This window comes from Periophthalmus magnuspinnatus, chromosome 10 (assembly GCF_009829125.3).
Source record: "Periophthalmus magnuspinnatus isolate fPerMag1 chromosome 10, fPerMag1.2.pri, whole genome shotgun sequence".
Lineage (NCBI taxonomy): Eukaryota > Metazoa > Chordata > Actinopteri > Gobiiformes > Gobiidae > Periophthalmus > Periophthalmus magnuspinnatus.
This window is the reverse complement of record NC_047135.1, coordinates 32,526,952-32,549,437: the sequence shown is the minus strand read 5'-3', so window position 1 is coordinate 32,549,437 and position 22,486 is coordinate 32,526,952. Positions and strand designations below refer to the sequence as shown.

General features: G+C 40.2%; 1 protein-coding gene across 4 annotated transcripts in view; it reads left to right on the top strand.

The window, feature by feature from the left end:
* The window catches only part of mid2 (midline 2), a 138,203-nt gene that overhangs the window by 64,639 nt on the left and 51,078 nt on the right, over positions 1-22,486 (top strand). For all 4 annotated transcript variants that reach the window (XM_055224755.1, XM_055224757.1, XM_033973962.2 and 1 more), the window contains exon 2: positions 924-1,810. In XM_055224755.1, the coding sequence (XP_055080730.1) occupies positions 980-1,810 (831 nt within the window). In that variant the 5' untranslated portion in view covers positions 924-979. The remainder of the gene's footprint in view (positions 1-923; positions 1,811-22,486) is intronic.

Genomic DNA, 22,486 nt, shown 5'->3' with positions numbered 1-22,486 from the left:
AGATTTATTGTGTTACACTGAAGTTTAAATAAGCAGACCAGCATATGTCATCAGTTTGTAATTATTACATGTATTTATTATGAAACTGTTTGAAAATCATGCTTTAGAAATTTAGAAACCAAAACCTTTTGTGTCATTTAAAATGTTTTGCATAGTCATTTAGTTAGTTCATTATTATGAGGGAGGGCATCAGGTAATAGTTATCTTGGTTTGGTATAATGTCAGTGAGGTCAGTGATGTAATTAAAAGCCAGTAGCAGATGTGCAGAGTCATTGTGATTAGTGAGAATGTGCAGAGGTGCTCTGTAGTAAATCCTGCTTCAGTGGCACAGAAAGAGCCCTGCCTCACAAAAGCAGCTGTAATGAAATCATCTGTGTCTCTCAGGTCAGAGCTTTTACTTCTGCTTTGTTTTGTTTTAGAGGAGACCCAGAGCTCAGATAAGCCCACACAGTTATGGTGTCGTTTTTCCATCCAAATGGATTAAGGGCCGCCCGAGGGAGACAGTTTGATGTGTTAGGTGCTGTGACTTTAGTGAAATATGAAATCAATTGTTTTGTTTTATTCACACTGCTTTCCCATTACGTTGTGATATTGAAACATTCTCCTGCAATGCTTCTGTTGGTTCCTTCCTTTTTGCCACTCGGAGCATAAAGAACTGTCCTCTCACATTATTTCTTTTTAATGACTTCTATGAACCCAGCTAGCCTCTGTGTGCTAGTGCTACGGCTGCTGACTGTGCACAAGCCACTCCCTCTTACCTGAATCCAATAACTCATGCCGGTTGGCGTTACAATCAGACAGGGGTGAATGGGCGGGTGTGCTGTTTCTGCTGTAGTATTCAATAAAAAGTAGCACCTGGGGATAAAAGTACAGAGAAAGTTTGAACAGTTCCAGAGTGCTTATGTGTGTCCTCTCTATTGCAGGTTACGGGCCAGCTTCTGTGGGAATTGATGTCACTCTTGGATTGGTTTAATTGAAAATGGAAACACTGGAGTCTGAGCTAACGTGCCCGATCTGCCTGGAGTTGTTTGAAGACCCTCTGCTGTTGCCCTGTGCCCACTCTCTGTGTTTTAACTGTGCCCACCGTATCCTGGTGTCTCACTGCTCCACCAGCAAACCTCTCGAGTCCATCTCCGCTTTCCAGTGTCCCACGTGCCGCTACGTCATCACGCTGAATCACAGAGGGCTGGAGGGCCTAAAGCGCAATGTGACTCTGCAGAACATCATTGACCGCTTTCAAAAGGCCTCCCTCAGTGGCCCCAACTCCCCCACCGAGAGCCGCCGCCTGCCGCCCCCGCAGCGGCCCTACACCGCCACCATCAGCGCCAGCATAGGCACCATAGGCACCCTGGGCGGCGGCAGCGGCACCAGCGGAAGTAGTGCCCGCGGCAGCCCGGCCACTTCCAGCCACTCGCACTCGCTTGCCAACCACAGTAACCACACCAACCACAACAACGCCAACCACAGCCCGGCGGTCATCGCCAAGATGGACTATCGCATTAGCTGCCAGTTCTGTGAGCAGGACCCTCCCCGAGAGGCGGTGAAGACGTGTGTGACATGTGAAGTGTCATACTGTGACCGCTGCCTGAGGGCCACTCACCCAAACAAAAAGCCCTTCACCAGCCACCGCCTGGTGGAACCTGTCCCAGACACGCACATCCGAGGCCTGACCTGCATGGAGCATGAGAACGAGAAGGTCAACATGTACTGCATGGTGGACGACCAGCTCATCTGTGCCCTGTGTAAGCTGGTGGGACGCCATCGCGAGCACCAGGTGTGCTCACTCACTGAGCGCTTCGACAAACTCAAGGTGAGTGCTGTGTACACCAGCAGACCCAAAGCTTGTGTCAACACTATGCTGCCCATATCAGTGTACCCCTGTTTAGAGAGGTAAGGCACTCAATATAGGGCAGGCTGACACAGTAATGTTCCGTAAAGTTTGCCAAACATAACTAACCATGTTTGCTTTGAAAACATTCATGCTTTGCTTTTTTTTGCATACTGAACTGACAATAGCGCCAAACAAACTGGGATTAGTTTTTGTTTGAGCAAGAAGAGCAGAAGGATGGCAGAGAGAGAGGGACATTTGGGTAGATGAGAGGAGCAATCAGAGCAGCAGCACAGTGGGGAGGCCATCATTATAATAGTCGATGAGCTGGCATTCCCCGTGGCCAGCGAGCTTACAGAGGAAAGAGCAGGACCGCTGAATCAGGCAGAGGCACTGGCTCCAGCTAATTCCACCCCTATAGACGAGCAGCCAACGTCAGGCCAGCACTGTCATGTGGACACAAAAATAACACCGTTATTTTAGTCCTGCTGTCATTAAGTGACTATAACTATGCTTTAAAACACTAAAACAATGGTCAGGATACTATATATATGTCTAGCATTTCAGTGTGAAAACAGCATATGGCATAAACAGTATTGAAACTTGGGTTCAAGAGGTTCAAAGTATCTTTATTATCCTCTGTGGGCATTTGTGTTTGCTGCAGCTGCAACACAGGCACACAAACGTATTACACATTCCCTTTTAAATATTAATATGACTTTCATCACAATGCCTTTTGCGTGTACTTTTTTTTATTTAGAAAGATGTGTTTTTTTTTTTTTAGATTGCACCTCTCAGCTGTTCATAATGCTCATGTAAACTACACTGTGGTTTTGACCTGTAAGAACCGTATCACCTCTCTCAGACACTGTACGTGACCTTTATTTGTTCCCATATAAATCTCTGGAGCGAGGACGTGCTCTTTTGTCCTTTCCCAAAGTCAAGCTGATAAAGGAAATTCCAAACATGTTTGTTGTCCCGGGATACAGGGTGTTACCGCGGTGTCAAAGCCGTATCATTGTGAGAGAACAGAGACGGTGACACATGAAGCACCTTTGGAAGAGGATGCTCTGTTTTATCAGTGTAGTGTTCGATGAATAATAGAGATACAGGGTTTGTGTTAGAATATATAAGTGACTTTTTAAACAAGACTTCTACAACTTTTTTTTTTTTTTTACTTGTTTATGACCAAAATAAATGAAGGTTTACAGCGAGTTCATATTTGATTTAATTTCATCTTTTTCCAAAACTGTACCCCACTCCTCAGGTTTCCGACTGTATCTCCACTGCAGAACATTTAGGACAAGACGAACTTTCCTCCAAAATATCCTCTAACTATTTTCTCTTTTCACCTGAACGGAACATTAGCTGTATTAAGTCTGACACTCTTTTCAAGTCTTGTTCCCGTCCTCCTATTCTTTGCACTTGACTATAAGACACTCTCTTTACCCCCTGTGCTCCCTGCTCCCTGGTCCACTCTGTTCTTTTGAACGTTTCACAGCCGAGTCTTTGAACTGACTTGACTTTGAAATCTCCAATCTCCTCTGAATCTGGCAGGAGACCAGCCCTGGTTGAGACTCCAGCAGGCTCACGAGTGGCTGTGGCAGGGAACTTCTAATCTTCAGACTCAGGGCAAGGCAAAGGGGAATGAGGTCTTTTTGTGCATAGCTAATCAGAGACATGTAGGTCTGCAATGGGGTTTCGTCTTTCACCTTAAGTAGAAGTCATGTGCTAAATTTATCAGCTGTTAATTATTTCTCATTTATTTATTCTCCTTGTATTAATTTGACGGGGACAGTGTCGTCATACATGGTACTAGCAGAACATACACAGTGTATAGTGTAATTCTCAACTACATGTAACATTACCTTTACACTTATGTCTCAAAAGTATCAATACCCAGCTACTAAATCAGGGGTGGGCAAACTATGGCCCGGGAGCCTCACATGGCCCGCTGGGTTTATTAATCTGGCCAGCCGAAAGTGACCAAATTATATTAAAATAGGTTAACCTTGTTCAATTTACCTAAAAATGGAGCACTTCAGCTACATCAACCTTGTTCGCGTGTATTACTCTTTTATTAACTCATCAGCCTTTCTGCACAAATTAGCTTATCAAAGAAAAGAAAAGACTGTGAGCGCTCAGTGTTTAATACGAAGTGGACAACAAAATATTTTTTCACTAAGTCCAATCGAAGTACCAAGGCAAGTTTTATGCTGCCATTCAAATTAGCAAAAGCCGAAGGTGAGTTTTTAAAAGAATGGATTTGGAAAACAATTTGTACAATGAGCTTTATTATTTTTGCTTTGCTACATGTTACAGGCCAAACCTCTAATGTAATATATATACATATGTATCCTGGCCCGGCCTCTGTCAAATTTTAAAACCCATTGTGTCAAAAAGTTTTCCCATCCCTGGTCTAAGTTATTCTAGTTAACAAATTCACAATCAAAAATCAGTTTTATTACATTGAACAAAATGAACAGACTGGAACTTGCTTCAAACTTAATTAAAATAGTATCTAAACTGCTTTTACTACTTTTCATCACTCTGAAATAATTGGACAGCACCACATCTAAAAAAATAAAATCTAAAGACTTTTTATGTCACTGTGATTCTGAAATTCCTATTGAGCCTTTCCTTACATTAGAATATGACATTATTCAAGCAGTAAGTATCTTGTATTGTAAGTAGCAAACGTTGGATTTGTTTACATAGCGTGTAAAGCAGGAAAAATGCATTTGAACAATAGGTAGTTTATAAGAAGTGTCTGGCCCAAGGTACACCAAGCACACAGTATATGAAAGTAGACACAATATTTATGGCGTGTACTTTTTCTTTGCAGTACTGGGACATTTTTTGGTTATTTTTTGACTAGATGACAAGAATTGAGCTGGAAAAGGTTGAATAAATCTCTTCTAAGACTCATTACAAAGACAAACTAAGAACTAAAGTGTTTCGTTCTGTTTATTTATTGCAGATTTTTACAATATTGTAGTAATCCTGCTTTAGGGTGATCGTGTCAGTGGCATAAATTAGTTTCAGTATTGTTAAATGGTCACATACTGGGTGGTTAAGGTGGGTTAACCGCCAACTTATGGGTCAGTTATGTTGGGTCAGTGAATCAGACTGCTCTACAAATGTTGTTTTTATGTATTTTCTTCATCATATCATCACACGTCAAAATGGCCGTGTTATCGTGGCAGGTCGACGGCTAACCTTCACATTTGTGCACATTCTAAGTCTAAAAATCTGCCAAAAAAAGCACCAAATGATGATAATCCAGACTGCACCACATTTCGCCCGGAGCCATACGGTTTTGATCGCTCTAATTTCACCTGAGTTTGAACTGCTGAGCTCTGAGTTACCTTTCCCATTATGTTGACAGTCCCTTGTGTGCGGGGATAGTGTGCCAGTGCTAATAGATTTGTCTCACATTAAAGGAGAGGTAAGCTTCCCTCGGGCATTGTTGTGTGGAGATTTTGAGGACAGAAAATGCTAACAAGTGCCAAGGCAGTGCAAAACAATGCAAAGCTCAAAGTGCAGCCAGTGAATCCCTCAGGCTGTTTCTTAAGCACCGCTTTTTCCACCAACGCTCAGTTTTATAATTGGTAGACCTTGGTAATGGTGTTTACTTTGATATGTCTTAAATGCGCTATTTGAAAAGGAGAGTGTTCTTGTTATCACGCTCTTAAAACGTTGTTCAGAAGCTATTAGAGTACAAGTGCTTTAACGGTTTGATGATGAGATGAAATATCAGAGAACAAGATCTATATGTAGCAAAGAAGCATAACAATATGACCATACAAAATATATATAGAATTTGTCTTATCTTCTGATATTCAATTTAGACACATCCTCATTCACTCTCATTCATTGTTTTTATTTATTTATTTATTTTTTTTTACTACTTTCTACATTTTATATAAACACAGAAGACAAATATATGAAGTAAGATATATGAAATTATGTAGGAAAGAAGTATTTTTTTAATTAAAATCCTCAAAGTAGCCAACCTTTGCTTTATCGAAAAAGATGTAGTAGTTATTAATATATATTCTTTCTTTGCTATTTGATGTTTTCTGCATGTAAAGTGTAAAAAGTAGTAAAAAAATAAATGAATAAATAAACGCTGAATGTCCAAACTTTTAACTTTTATTGTAGGTTATGCAGCTTCAGACTACGTGGACAAGGTTTCACATGAGTACTGCAGAATACTACTTCGGTACGAGTTGTTTTATGTGTAAGAAGTTGAAGCACGTATTCAGTTTGCAGTGATACGTAATATTTTTATACAAGAATACATAATATGCAACTGTGTAAAGAAGTGGACTAAGAGTGTGACGTCAACGATAGCGTTCGGTTTCAGTCAAATGAAACTCATCAAGTCTAGAGCAGTTATTGAAGCCAATTAAGAGAAGAGGTCCAACCACGAGTATCATAGCAACCAAAGAGCCAATCCAGAGCCAGAATGTTGAACGCGACGCCTCTTCCTTCCCGCACTGCTGGTTTAACAGAGAGCAGGCGCTTAGCAACAGGTTTGATTGACAGCGTCGCTAATGCTAATGGGAGCGACCACGGGATAAAACGCACCTAATTTGTCTGTTTTTAATGTTCATATCTTGATTTACAGACACAATAGTGAAATAAAAACACCAGGGTCATGTAGAGCGGGTTAATATGAAGATTTAGACAACACTCACTGCTGAAGTTATACAGGAAGTGGTTACAGTTTTTCAGTGTAAAGTGAATTGGAGCCAGAGTCGATGGAGCTGGAAGTGCGCCCATGTTCACTTGCTATTTGAAACGTGGCAGCTAGCAGGTTAGCTAAGTCCATTTATATATACAGTCTATTTTCATGTACATTAAGACGTGTATTTCTGCTTTTCCATGGTCTATGTTGTAGTCATTTACTCGCCGAATCAGTCATAATATTCTGACAGCAGCAAAGACATTGTATGCACTAATATTCATCTAAATATTTACTCTAGGATTTCTGCGCTGTGTTTGTCAAATCTGCTCATTTTTGTCCAGGGATGCTCCAGAAGTGTCTGTGAAGAACTCGACAGACAAGAGCAGTTTGCCTGAGTGAGCTAATACGGCCTCTTCCCTCTTCATTGATACTTGTTTAAATATTGATCTGCAGTCTCTTGGCAGCTTGAAGTAATGTTTTCATCAGGTTTAATGAGCTGACACCACTTCCACAGCATCTGACAGCTGTGACATTCTGCCCCGAGTGACAGTGAAGTGTACAGGCTTAATCACACATGTGTCTACAGTCTGCTCTGAAATGCTCCAAACCCTTCCCAGCGATTATTGGGATAATTCCTGTTTTGGGAGCAGTGTCTTTACATCTCCACCTTCTTTTCATGTCTGTACTTTTGCTCCAAACTTCCTCCTCCCTCCCCATCGCGGTGTCTAAGCCTCTTATGACACGGGTGAACTGTACAGCTTTGGAAGTGTGCAGCACAACCTCAAGACTTCAAACTGCCCTGACTGAAGTTTGTTTACGACCAGAGCCATTCCGTCTTCCAACAACGAGGAAACAGATTGACCTGTATGTGGTTTAACACCATTTGAAACTGAGTATATTTAAACTTTATTGAACTGAACTGCCAGGAAAAAAGACCAGGACTTAACCAGGAATAGAGCAGAGCATCAGGGTTAAACTGGGCGTAAAATTGTGTGAAAGCGTGAAACCACTTTCTGTGAACTCACCTCTTTGAACACAGGCCTGAAAAAAATCATAACTCTTTTGTATTTTTATTTTATTTTGTCAGTGCATTTAGAACGACTCTTCCGACATTAATCTGAGCAAATACAGCACCGAGGAACGAACCCTCATTGTACAGTGGGACTTTGAGTCACATGGGTCAAATACTGGGTTTAATACCAGAGATGCCCCGAGCGTAAACGCCATTAAAGGAATAATAAGTCGTTTTAAAGACAGGGGGCAACAGTATGTGATCTCCACAGACCTGACTTGTCCCGATTTCTTCCTGTGGGGCGATCTTAAAGAAAAGGTGTTTGTGAATAAACCTCAGACAATAAACGACTTAAAACGTAATATCGAGGATCAAATAAGAGCCGTAAACCCAGGAATGCTTTGTGTGTTGGATCGGGCTATTCAGGGCGAAACCGAAAATGGCGAACACTTCCCCTAGTTTAAGTAGTGATAAGTTCAAGTGTAAGTGAACAATTCTTATATTCGTATATATCGCCAAAACTCTCAGAATGTTCAGTTTATCTACTGCTAAAATTTGTCTAACTTAAGAATAATCAGAGATATTGAGGATTTAAAAGTGTCAGCGACTTAAATAGTACAATGAAACACTAAAATAGTTAGTTCTAGTATTTATAATGTGTTCTATATTTTAATTATTGGAGCATTAGTCACATTTTTGTTTAGAGCTTTTCCACCTTCAAGTCACTCAAAGCGCTTTACATCAAGGAACCGCTCACCCACTCACTCACACGTTCATACACTTGTGTACACAGACAGTGGGGACGAGGTGGGTTAAGTATCTTGCCCAAGGACGCAACGACAGCATTAATCTGTAGGAGCTGGAATCGCACCGCCAACTTCAGGGTCAGTGGGTCAGAGCTCAACCAACGATGTTCATGTCGAGAGCCGGATTCGACCCACCAGCCTTTGGATCAGTGGACAAACGCTCTACCAACTGAGCCACCGTCGCGCAATTACATCATATACACCTAATACTAAAAGAAATTCTGAAAAATGATGGCACTAGGCAAAGAAAAGCTACACTCAATACATATCGAGCCTGAAACTTATTGTTCATAGCACATATTGAACGATAAGTCAATATAGTAATAATCATGACAGGCCTATTTCTTGTTAAGTACATCAGGGTATTTTACAACTTGAGCTGAGGCCTAAAATATTGAGGTGTTAATTCATTTATCGACTACTTACTGAATCACAAAACGTACAATAGAATGAGTTAGAAATTCCTCTATACTGTGGAGCGCATCACCAAAAACGACCAGCAGCTGAACTACAGAACAATTCAACTCGTCTTGTCCCCGGTGCCCTTCTCCTCGCTCCTGTTTTACATGAACCACACATGCGCCTCTCTCCTCCGCCTGCATTCTGTCTCTTTCCCTGCTCGCTCTCATTTGGCCCGCTGCCCGCCTGTCTTGTACCGCGTTCTGCACCTCCTCTAAACCCCCCAGCCGGCTCTCTCGCGCGTTTATTACCGGTGAAAGATGCTCACAACTCTCCGCTGTTTCCATAACGGCCGATATATACGGCTGGCTTCAAACGTGGGCGCCTTCCTCGGTATTTACAGGTGTCTGGCCTGTAGTTGTGCGTATAACCGTGCGTGTGTGTGTGTGTGTGTGTGTGTGTCCCGTGCATAGGCGTTGGAAGTGTGCGACACCGGGGGAAATCATAGTGAGCGTTGGAAAGCGGAGATACACTTAGTCACGCTGACAGAATGGTCCAGAAGGTAGTGTGGATACTTTACCCCTATGCATTATTATAGAGCGCATATAGAGGCGCACACTGACAGAGAGGGAGGGAGGTGTGTGGCATAGGTTGCGTCATGAAATTCTGTAGTAAGGGGAATTTTCTGGCACTCACCGCTTCATGAATATGCAGCATTTGTGAGGAAGGAAAATGGAAAGGCTTTTAAGAGCGAGTGGCCGGAGCGCGCACCGGTCTCACAAAGAAGGGAATAAGCTGCACTCGCTGTACATCACGAGTATGTCTGCATTAGATAATAAAACACCGAAATGTGCTCCATTATCTGTCAAAACGCGTATAGGAGAATATAAAAGGTCCGGCTCTTCCGTTGTTGATGTTGTTAATGCGTCTCTGCTGAATGAAGTGAATGTTTGCATACATTAATTTGGTGATAATTATAAGTTACAAGCGCTGTACCTGATTTTTAACCAGCTTAAAAATGTGAAAAAAACAGAAATACACTTCAGTTTAAATGTTTTGCGGTGGTACAAAGGTGTTCCCCACGCGCCTTATGCATTCCCGAGCGTCTAAATTATTCACAGCGATGAGTCTATAAGAACTTTTCACGACTTTCAGAAGCTTTCAGAGCGTCGTGCGAGTTTTGCAGCCACGATAATGCGAACAACAACTAGCATGCAAACTGTACACTTCACGCTTTCTAATGAGATGGAGACAGGACACAGCGGACTTATTTTGACTTCACCGTTACCGATCATAAAAAGAAACAAATCTCAGTGTCCCATCTTCATTTCTAGTTATAAATAGTGTTTTTTTTTATAATTCTTTGACCCATTTTAACAACGTGATTCAATTTCACCATAGTATTTACAGTAATGCACTTCATGTGTGTAATTTGCGTATTATCCTTGTATGCATATTCACTATTTATATGGATAACGAGTTTCTATTCATAGACTCAAAGCCGGCAGCACCACATAACAGAGGATTTATACATCATTTAACGGAGGAACGTCAGCTCTTCCGCTGGCTTCACACTATTATTATGCTTTTACTTATTTTTTTATGCATATATTTTTACTTTTATATTTTTTATGTTTTCTGCTAAATGTGATAAACGAGTATTTCTTTAATATACCAATAAGAAATGGCTATGTGACGGCAGCACTGGTCATAAATGCCAGTATAAATAACATTTTAGTGCTGCAGTATATTATGATTTGGTGCAATAGGCAGTTTTAAATTTTGGTTGAATTTTTATGTGCATTTTTTGAGGTTTAAAAGCTAAAATATTAATAAAATTCACAGCACAATTAGTTTTTGTGGCGTAATTACGTAGAATCACATAACCAGAATGCCCTTGTCTTTGTCTTTTGAGTATTTTGAGCGACTGAATGAGGCGATGATGCATAACCGTGTTTACAGTGACTCTGGAATGTCCACAGCGTTCATGGGGCCTGTGTCTGTTTGGAGATGATCTGTGGTTGTTTGGAGTTATTTGGGAAGCGGGAACAGGTCCTTCAGCACGTTCACACTGGCAGCAGGACAGCAAGGAAGTATGAATCATCCCCAAAGCCAAAAAAACGACATTTTTCACCAAATAAAAGCAGGATTCATAGTTAAATCTCCATATATATTGCTTAATTAGTGTATTTACTGGCTGAAATGTCATGTAATGCAGCTTTAAATAGCATAAGCCTATTTTGGGTGAAGCAGAAATAACAGTTTTTTACTACTTTGCGAAGTTCAGTTTTTCAAAGTAATGGTTTGCTGTAATGTTGCTCCAAGACAGCTGGGCAGCTTTGAGTACTCCACTTCAAATGGAAAATACAGGCGTGTTTTTGGAGCTCAGAAAGGCTGAAAATGACTTCTACACAGATGGTTATAAGCGAGAGATTTGTCTGTTTCTGGTCACACCTATTTTCTTATGTCACAAAAGGATTCCCATTTCAAAGAGTAATGCTTCAGTGCAGCCTACTTTTCTATCAAAACACCACCAGCGCCACCAGCTACCAACAGTATTTCTAGACTAGACCGACAATTTCGTCAAGTTTAAACCCGTGATGAGACCTTTTCGCGCGCTCGTGAAAGGCCGTCGATACCGAGCCAGTTTATCGATGACGGCAGACGCACGAAATTCAAAATAAACATCTTTAGCTCGTTGTGTTTTGAATGAAAGAAAGTAGCGGGATGTTGGTTCCCATGTGCCCAACTCTCAGCTGCACAGCACTGTTCACTCCGAGCATTCCACTCCGCTGACTGCACGCTCTCGCTCGCAACACACACCGAAACCATGAGAATATTTTCATAGCAACAATATTAATCATTTTTAACAAAAACCCTGCACCACCAGAGATAATTTTCTGATTTTCTGAAATGCTGCTTTGAACCCCAATTGAATCAGGAAAATTAAGTTATTATTTCACGTATTTTGTCTGTTTTCTTTAGTATTTAACGCACCGTTTGGCTAATTAGATTAAATTGGCTCACACTGACCTTTGACCTTATAGTAGCATAAGATAAAGAGCCGATATTACGCCGTTTTCTGATCTGTTATAATGTCGCTTTCTCATTACAAACAGACCTGGAGTTGTGTTTTGTTTCATTCACACACGTTTAACACAGAAACCCTGCATATTTAAGCTGACTCTGTTCACTCTGTTCCACCTCGTGATGTCATCATGTGGTAATACAGGAAGTGCTCCACTGTGTTTTTAAACTCCATACATCCTCACAAGGATTATTTGGATAATTTCAGCACTGGAATTACCAATCTCTGCTAAACAAAAGGTGAAAAAAGTAGCTGTTAACTTGAAAACTGTCACTACATGACATCACGAGGTGGAACAGAGCATTTTGAGCTTTGGAGATGTTGACAAAACACATTTCTAGGTCTGTTTTCGATGAGGTGACAGCATTATAACGTGGTTTAAACTCACAACTGTCCATTTTGTGTACTATATAGGGACTGTGTAGGTCTGAAAGTGAAGCAAATCCATCGGCTCGGTTCTCCTGGAGCTTGTTGATTTCACATGACAGTATTGTTGAGAGCATATAGGTTAACAGCACTCTGCCCCCGTGGCCCCTCTCTTAAAGTGACTCCTGATGCATGTTTAATGGGATAGGCCCATTTCATGAACTCTAAAAAAGGAAACTTCTCCATCCCGTACTTTGATAGGCCTGTCTGGATAACACATTTTGAAGTTTGATATATCACTGAAGTAGATATAAAGTAACGAGCAAGTAAGAACAGATTTAAACCCAAAAAAAACTATTCTAAATCTACAATATAGTTCAAATTAAACACTTAAGTAGTTAGTTTGCACCTGTAATGGGTCATAGAAGTCATTTATTCAACCTATTATGGCTTAAATCTTAATAGAATATGAATAAAACCGTAATAGAATTCATATTTGTGCAGTCAGGAAGGGCATCCAGCTCAAAAAAACAATACCCAATGCATTTTGTCATAGATGGCAGATGTTTTGGGTAAAAATACTGAGACTCGAGCGACAAAAACTTCAAATTAAAACCAAAAATGAGGAACTACTTCCCTTTGATTGACCCCGAACATCATCCAAAACACATCTTATCCTCAAACTCATCCCTCGTCTTTATCTCCCGTTACAGGACGGAAGTTCATATCTCCAGGGAGACGCTCCAATTAGGAATGTGTGTTCTAGATTCCGACACCAGAAACTTGAGCTTGCACAATCGTGGGAATGACAGGAACGTGCCTTTCCTCTTTCCAGCGATCCTGTCCAGATTACTGCGCGCTGGTTGCCATATTTGCATAGAATTATTTCAGTCTGTCCCCACGTGTTGACGATACTACGACCAACAGATCTTTTTAGCCAAGGGAAAAAGAATAAACGCAAACTTTGGACACTGCAAAGCCTCTACCCTTCATCACATTTCTATTAAACTACCCGGATGTAACTTAAACTTGACATTTTAATTTAGAAGGAAATACTTCTCTCGTAATTATATTTACCATGCCAAATAATCTTCTGTAATCTTTTATGTACTTCCTCTTCGTCATTACGGAGTAGATTGAGACCGTGGGTTGCGTTACACTTTGGCCCTCTCCGCGTTTTCCGTGCCAGGATTCTCCGACTGTGATATCATAGCGTGTCAGCTTCATATTCAAAGTGATATATCCAAACTCGTGTACAGTGATGGACCCACTTTCTCATTCTGTCAGCGCCCCCTCCGTTCGCCCCTCTCGCTATGCGGCATGTCTCATTTCATTTGGGCCCCCCGCCAGGCGCTAACTTGGTAACAGGTGAAGTTTATGGATGTTATGTAGCGGACACACCGGTGCTACTGTTCGGCGACCTCGTCTATAAATACGGAGCGATAGTGACATGATTTGCTTTCTCTTTTCTGCGTCAATTAGATAAGATATAAAGTATAGTAAGGTGAGAGTGAATCATGTCGCTGCCGTAGAGGAAGGAGGGCCATCTGTCAGGGCCACACAGCCACTTTGATGCTAATAGAGTCACTTTGTCTTGTCGCTGACCACTGTGTCTGGTTGGTGGGACTGTCCGCTGTATGTGTGTGTGTGTGTGTGTGTGTGTGTGGGTGTGTGTGTGTGGGTGTAATGCATTCATAGCCGGGGCGGATCGCTTTTGTACTGATTTGGACGTGACATTTCAAAGAATTCCAGAGTGAGTCAGAGCAATCAACAACAAATGTACAAATATCAAACGTTCATATAGTGACACCGACTTGTTTTGATGCTGAAGACCTAAACAAACCAGTACGTAAAAATCAAAATGCAATCACACCCGCGCTGAGGAGGAAACTGCAGCTCTATGAAGTAATATACATAATAATATACAAGTCTGGTATGTTCTTCAAGCTAATTTTAATTTTACATTGTGACATAAACATTTAGTTCTTAATAATTGGTCATTTACGTTTGTGTTTTCCAACCAGGGGGTCTCTGTACCCGTGAGCATTTACCAGGAGGGTACTTAGAATGATTTCAGAGAGACAGAGAATTGAATGTAACATGTTCTTGACGCACCCTTAAGAATATTTCTGCAGTATAATGTTAGCATACATTTTTAATAAAACAAGAAAATACGATGGTTAATCATTGGGAATTTATTAGAAAACAGATGTACTAAAGAAACAGCAGTACTATTAATACGGGGTACTCAGAGTGTGAGGCCACGCTCATGGGAGACTCAAGATAAAAAAAAGTTTGGAACAACTGATTTAGACTTTCTTATGGGTGGAAACTGAGTCACTTTCATAATCGAACAAGTAAATGCCTTGTAGTTTGTATCAATGATAAAAGACTTTGCCTTTTATCAATACATATACTAGTTTATATAATCCAAACATCTTTACAGTCGTGTCTCATCCTTTTTCCAAGCTCGAGTCCTGGGAGCTTGAGGGTTCTGTGCAGTACCTTTGCGGTTCCTAGTACTGCACTCTTCTGGACTGAGATGTCTGATGTTTTTTTTCCTGGGATCTGCTGTAGCTCCTCCAGTTTGAGGGTCGCTGCTCTGAGTGCTCCGATGACCACGGGCACCACTGACGCCTTCAACTTCCAGGCCTTCTCCAGCTCGTCTTTGAGCTGCTGGTATTTCTCTGGTTTCTCCTGTTCCTTTTTGTTGATGTTCTCATACCATTTTTTTAAACATATATTTTTACAGTATTGTAGAGCATGAAACTGGCTGATGTTTCCTATAAGACGTCTCTCCTTTATGAGGTTGTTAATGCATCCTATACTTCTCAAAGGCTGATCTCCAGTAAACTTATAAAACATACTATACATAACATAAATATAAATGCTAATGTATGTCTGTGTGCCTCCTGCTGTGACTTTAAACACAATGCTTTTCAGGAGGTCCACCATGTTGGTCAGAGCCGCTTGTTGTTGTTCATGACCTAAGATCAATAAAGGAGTGAAGCTTCCAGACAGAAAGTGGTTGTTTAATTAATGTTTGTGAATGTTCCGTGGCATTTCTATGGAGCGAGAGAGGAGCAGTAGTAAAAGGTGAGGGTAGAAATGGAAATACATGGGGATTACGTAGTGTTGATATCTCACTGTCACAGAATGTCTCAATGACAGGCACTGCTTCTGTTCAGTCAGCCTGAGGGAGAGCCAGAGGTAAGACTTCAGCTGGCAACAGAACAGTACACTGAGGGCCAAATATATCTACTGTCAGGAATACAAAAACAGCGTACAGAGACACTGGATTTGAATGGGTTTAATGGGTTAAAATAAAATAAAAAAGCATTTCTAGCAGTTGAAATGTTGAAAAAATGTAACTTAAATGTAATAAATGAATGAATGTGACAGTTAATTGTTGTTGGGTCTGTACGTTTTCCACCTTCAAGGCTCAACCAATGATTTTGCGTATGTCGAGAGCGGGATTCAAACTGCCAACGTGCCGATAAATAGACAAAAACTCCACCAACTTAGCTACTGTCGCCCCATTTGCAGATTTTAATTCACGTGTAAGAAGTTGCAATTTCGCTAATTCTTGAAAAACACTGCCGTCTGTAACAGAGCTCTTTCTTAAAAATGGAGACTTGTAAGTTAAGTCATCCGGAAAACCTCAAATCTGTAAAGTGCGCATGAATTTTGCACCAACAAAATGTGCCGAGGTTGGAGTTTGCAGACAGATTATCCACTGTGTTACTGCGCTGAGAGCGATCGGCTAAAACGGCAGAAAAGACTCCGAGCTGTAAGGCTTAAACTTTAACTGCCACCTCAATTCTTCATCATGTTTTGGCTCAGGATCCACACCTTTTTCCGAGCCTTATCCCCCCGAGGAACAAAAAGCCAAGCCTTTGGTTCCTGTTTGCTTCCTATAACCTGATATTTTCTCTTCAGGATAAGAATCTACCAGACAAATCAGATTTTGGATGTAGATAAAGTCTAAGCTTGTTCAAGGTGACTCAGATGGCACAGTCTGAATGTGTAGGATTAAGAAGGATTATCATCATCAGGGCAGTATGTGTGTGTTTTTGCTGAATCTAGGCCTGTCATCATTAATGCTATATATAAAACATGACAGATGGAACATTTGCCATTTTTTGGAGTCAGTTTTTATCATGGGGACTTCTTTTTTGCACTAATTGGCAGTGGATGAAGGTAACAAAGTAAAAGCAGCAAAGTATTAGAGTATAATTTTTGGAAAAAGCAACATTTTACTTTTACTTCACTACATTTAAGAGCAGGCGTCTGTACGTTCTACTTTTCGACATTTTTGAACAGGTAAAAAGTGCTTTTCATCTGATTTGATTGATTATTTTGACCATGTTTGTGCTAATATTCTGACTAAAGTTTTCAATTTCAAGCTTCGGCGTCGAGCAAAACAAAAACAAACACACAAAATTCATGAGAAAAATTAAGAAATGGATTTGTATTGCTGCTTTTGGTCAAAATATGTAACATTTTTTGAAACAGTATCACTACATTTAACACTTTATAAATGAACAAACCTTACTACTTTTACTTTTTGAAATTCTTAGACAGCTATTTAAATATTTTTACTTAAGTAGATTTTTTAATGTGATACTTTTTATTTGAATTGAGTACTTCATCCACCGCTGCTAATTGGACACTTTTAGTTCATTTTCTGCATTATAATGAGATTTTTTGCTGTAGAAAGTTGGATTATAAACCTCTATGACTCATTATCGATACAAACGAAGTACTTAACTGTTGCGTTCTGTCATATTTGTTAACAATATTGTACATTTAGATACTTTTTAGGGGATAATTCTGCTTTATAGTTTGGTTTCAATATCATCGTCTATGTTTACTTACTTTTTTAAAGTTTTTTTATTGTTATAAGCCTAGGTGAAACAATCAAAGTGTAGTTATGTAGCGTGTAGAGTATATCTGGATCATTGTGTAAGTTGCAGGATTAATTACTTTTATAGTACTGCGTCTGTAGTAACACGGGCTAAGTTTGATGGTGAGTAATGTGTCTATGTAGTTTTACACTGCAGTAAGTGATTGAAACTGAAATGATCCAATTTTAAGAGTGAAACATTCCCATAACTTTCGAGATATTTATTTATTTATTTGCAGTTTTTTTTACCCGATTGATGCAACATTCACTTTTGAAATCCACAATATTTATGCCTCCTGTCACAGCGGGGGGGGGGGAGTTTTTTTCTTTGAGCGTGAGTCTCTCCAACACCTCCATTTCTTCCTATTGTCTCATATTAAACCACATTGTCGTCACCATTTTGGCCCAATTTAATCCGCGAATATAGAATCCATTTTGGCAACAGAAGCTAATCAGGAGGAGATGGGACTTTGCTGCAGGCTACACTTGGAGCAAATGCAGGAACAGGTTTGGGGACGCAGCATAAAAATACCTCCTAATGAGCACCCGCCTCTTCCGAGAGTGTAACCGCTGCGTGCCACGTTCATTTATTTATTTTAAGAATGAATTAAACATTAACCAAATTCTATTCCGCTAGTGTAGATTGCCGTTAGCGTGTTACCTGCTTTTCATTTGTCCTTATGCACACTTTTTCAGCGGGTACACAGTGAACTATTTTCATGCTGCTTGTGAATACAGTACATAGGAGTATCATCAGCACTGCTCAGTTGTCAATGCTAATACTTTGTACCCGTCACTGATATATGGCATTACAACAAGGTAAACTGCCTTTACTTTAAAACGGAGGAATTCTAAAGCACGTTTTTACCTTTTAACTCTGAAAATACAGGTTTCTTTTACTCAGATTTCTTCCATAGGCGACGTGGGCAAATAATAATACATTTTATTTATATAGCGCTTTTCAAGACACTCAAAGCCGCTTCACAATACATACAAGAATAAAATATCATAAAAATCACCTGTCACGATAACACATGATATATTGCCACTAGCGATAAGACGATAAATAATAATATCGTGATAAAAGGGGACACAATAATCGTTCGTGGGACATTTTATACAATCATGATTATCGCCAACAAAGATAAACAAAGCCATGGTATCACCAGAGTCAACAGGGGGTTTGTTGTCCCAGGCCCCAGGGTTTTAAGGGCCCAGAATTGTGAGGCTTCTTGTCCCGGGCCCCCAAATTTTTGTTGAGAGCCCTGTTTCCTCACAATGTTCTCTGCTAGATCGTACCTGTTTTCACTGATAATGGGAAGTACAATTATACAAAAGTAATTTAAACAAGAAATGTATTCATATTAACATTTTTAAACTGTCCGCAACTTTATTCATTATCGTGATATAATCGTTAATCGCAATTATTTTGGCCATGATAATCGCAAATCTTCAATATCGCCCCATGCCTGATAGATGATAGTGATTGAAACTACTTTATGCCACTGTCGCAAAGCAGAATAATCGCGGTAAACCCATTTTTAAACATATTGTATCATTAAAAGGCCCGATCTGCAACAAATGAAGAGCAAAATGAACCACGGAAGTTATTTATTCAACCCTCTACAGTTCAAATCTTGCGTTTGTTACATAAAAATGGACAGAATGCACAGAAATTACGCCCCAAAATATATCATTCCAGGTTGATACACTGAAGGATAAGTTGATATAGTAATTGTTAAGACAGGCCCACTGCTGCTCCACTGCGGCTCGTATTCCTAGACTCAGCTCCCGAGGTCACACGAGATTGGCCATTAGTTTAATATGACAAGTTTGTGGACCCAATCACATGCCATACTCATAAGGGTCAACATTTGTACATTTGTGTGGGCTATTCTTGATGGCGTATATACGATCGTTATATATTTTACTGTTTTAATGGTCTGGATTTAACTGCCCCTCAAAGCCGCACAGGAAAACAACAGATATGATGTTAATATGTTGAGCCATGCTTGGTTCTGGCCTCGGTCTCAGTGGTAATTTCTCCCTCCTGCCTGCAGCTACACACACCAGCCTAACGATCCACTGGATAACAAGCATTTGCCATAAGCCACGCAGCATAACTATGTAAGACTATTTTAAGATTGAGCACATATAATGGTAATGTGTTATATGGGCCTCGGTGTCGTTGGGAAGACGCTTCACAAATCAGTGGAATGCGGAAGATGTACTCGGCTTGAAATACAAATAAGTAGAAACAGTTTGCAGGCGATAAAGGAAATGGAAAAGACAGAAAAACAGTAACGCAAGATAATGTGTGAGTCAGAGTTCTCTTCAGATTTAAAGAGACTCTGTGCCGGTGTCGGTGTCTTGTCTATATCTTGGAGCTGATTGAGTTGCGTTAAAGGCACTGGGATGATTTTTATCGTTGTAAAAATGAGAAAATCAGAGGTAGTTCGTTTCAGACTGTTTGCAACGTTCCAAAATCATTTCTGTTTTTTTCTGAATGCATTCCTAGCACAATAATTATCCACCACATTCACAGGATTTGGGCGTCATCGGTCTCATTTTGACCCTAAGAAATGCTTTTACCAGGGATATATCTACCAGGATCATTTTCAATATCTGTGCCGATATTGAAAATTCTGATGGATTGGATATCGGTTTCAAGATATTGGTTCAGTCGATACCCCATTTTGGTCAATAAACTGGTTTGATAAGATGATTTACTGGCGAGTGTTGGCCCAAAACACCTTGTAATACTTTTGAAAGTTGCTCTATCGTTACTTTAAATGACAAACAAAACTCATTTTGTCGTGTTTAAAGGTCTCTTGCCTAGTATCAGTTGATATCAAGGAGTGGCAGATACTTAGAGCCAAAGTATTGACATCGGTATCGGAACAGAAAAAGCCGGGTTGGTGCATCTTGAGCGTTTACACATTTGGTCCTTCTACTTAAATATTTATTCTACAGTAAGTACTTTCTATGTTCAGTTGTTTTGTTGTTTTTAATTTAGCATTTATTTTATATTTAGTGCTCAACAATATTACTAAAAAAAACATGTTTTCTCAGATTGATCACTCACTACTTTGAATTTGATCAAGACAGACTTTTAATCCTTGCCGTTTCAAACAATAGTCTGAGGATTGGCTGTGGACCTTTTCAGTTAAAACCCAACGAAATGATTGAAATAAAGCGACTGAATCCGGATCCTGCACAAAATATGACTAATTGCTAAGGCCAACACAACTAATGGAAGCAATTAGTCATCCTTGAGTTCAGAATCGGCTAAAACATTCCCCGGACAGCAGAACTATCGATCAGACCGAAGTCCATCTGAGCCCTCACTGTGTTGTTTTCTTACTGGTGAGTCTAAACTGGAGCTTTGTGCCGAGGCTGGAGTTGTAAGTTGATAAAACAGAGTGATCCCTTAAACCTTTTCATCCATATCACAGGCTCTTTCGCAAACCCTCTTCATCGTGCTGTGGTTCCCAGCTAATCCAGAGCATTACATCACACTTCGCCATGCAAACTGATACGAGATGGTTTAATAACGAGTCAGACGGAGGGATTGTTTTCTATACTGCGTTGGCTTTATTGCGTTCACCACTAGGATAAGATTGATGTTGTTTTCATTACAAAACTTTTAAAAGTGCAAAATACAAAACTTTAGCGGTGAAGGTGAGTTCGGCAATGGCAAAAATGGAAAAAAAATGATATCGGTCAGTACCACGAGTATCAGTTAATGTAATTTCGAAGGTTTATTGTGAGATTTACCCAATTAATAATCCAAATACGAGTGGCATTTTCTCCTTTCCTTCTACTTATAATTCAACAAGTATGACTGGAGGCCATGGTCGACCAAGGTAAAAGTCTATTTCATATTCAGTATCCCCATTGTTTTGAGTTTCCTTGAAAGTACTGTGTTTTGGTGGTAGCTTGAAGGGCACTCAAGTTTATTCACGCTTTATGTCTACATCGTTTGGTTTTCAAAGACGAAAATCGACTAATGTTTTTAAGAAGTATTATAGGAACTGTGTGGATTTGAACCCTCTTAAGCTATGACTGGTCTAATTCACTAAAAAAGCAGAAAAAGTATAATTGTTGCAGTACGTTTTTGGCAGCCGGATGAAAGGATGTGGTAGTAGTAGTAAGCTTCCCTATTGGTCTCATTAATTGGGCCGCGTCCAGCAGACTAGCATGGTTCTCTGTTTGTTTTTTGCACTTGCTCTCCAAACTTCTGCCCAATGGAATATCATCCGCACACAGACACACACACGCATATACACAAAAGGGTTTCCCAGAAGGCTCCAGTTACCGACACTCTCAAAAGATTCTTGTTAACAACAGCTGTAAATTGAGCTTGTTCTGTTCTATGGACCTTTCTCAAGTTTAATCCCCTTCACTTTTTTTTTTTCCTCGGTGTTTGGGACTCATGCATAATCATATATACCTAATTAATTTAAATTTAAATAGTTAGCCTGAGGGTTCCACTTTGTGATGGAGGCAATCTGTTGTTGTGTCTGCGAAAGTAATTATTCTCACAGACAATCTTTTATATCCCGGAAAGCCCTAGTCTCTTTTGAACAGACCACAGTATAAACCGAAAGACATGAGGCTCTGTCTGTAAATGCTCAACTTTAGCTTCGATGACAAAATTGTTCTTGTTTTTGGGGTAAGATTGCTATTCCACATTGCCCGCTCCAGTCGCAGTACGGTGGCTGGTTGCAACAGGAAGGACATCTGGCAAAAAGAAAAGAATAAAGAGATAAATAAGCAGCGAAATGATTTTATTCGGTCAAGTATTCGCATCTTTCTTTCCCATCTTTCTTTAATTATGGAATAGATGAGAAACTAGGATGATTGGTCAGAAAAATTGACAATTGAGTCCAGAAAAAAAGTGGAATAAGTGAGTTTGACGTCACCCACAGCGTTCGACTCCAGTCAAATGAAGCTCATCGAGGCTAGAAGTTATAGGAGCTGAGTTACGTATTGGGAATTTCAAACGCGAGTGTCATAGCAATGAAAGAGCCAATCCGGAGCGAGGCTGTTAAAGGTAACGCTCCTTCCCACCTGCACGACTGGTTTAGCAGAGATCGTCTCAGCAGTGGACACAATAGCGACGTAAACACCAAGATCATGTAGAGAGAGGGTTAATACGAACATTTTAAGATCAAAATGATTTAGTCTGACAACAGTAGTTACGGAGCTGGAACAATTTCTTAATGTAAAGTGATGTAACCGGAAGCTCTTCGATGCTCACTTCCTGTCGGGAGCGCGGCAGCTAGCAGGTTAGCTACGTCCATTTATATACAGTCTATGGTCCAGACGGGAAGCTACATGATGCAAAAGTTGAGATGTGACGAAGAAGTGATAGTATAGCACTGT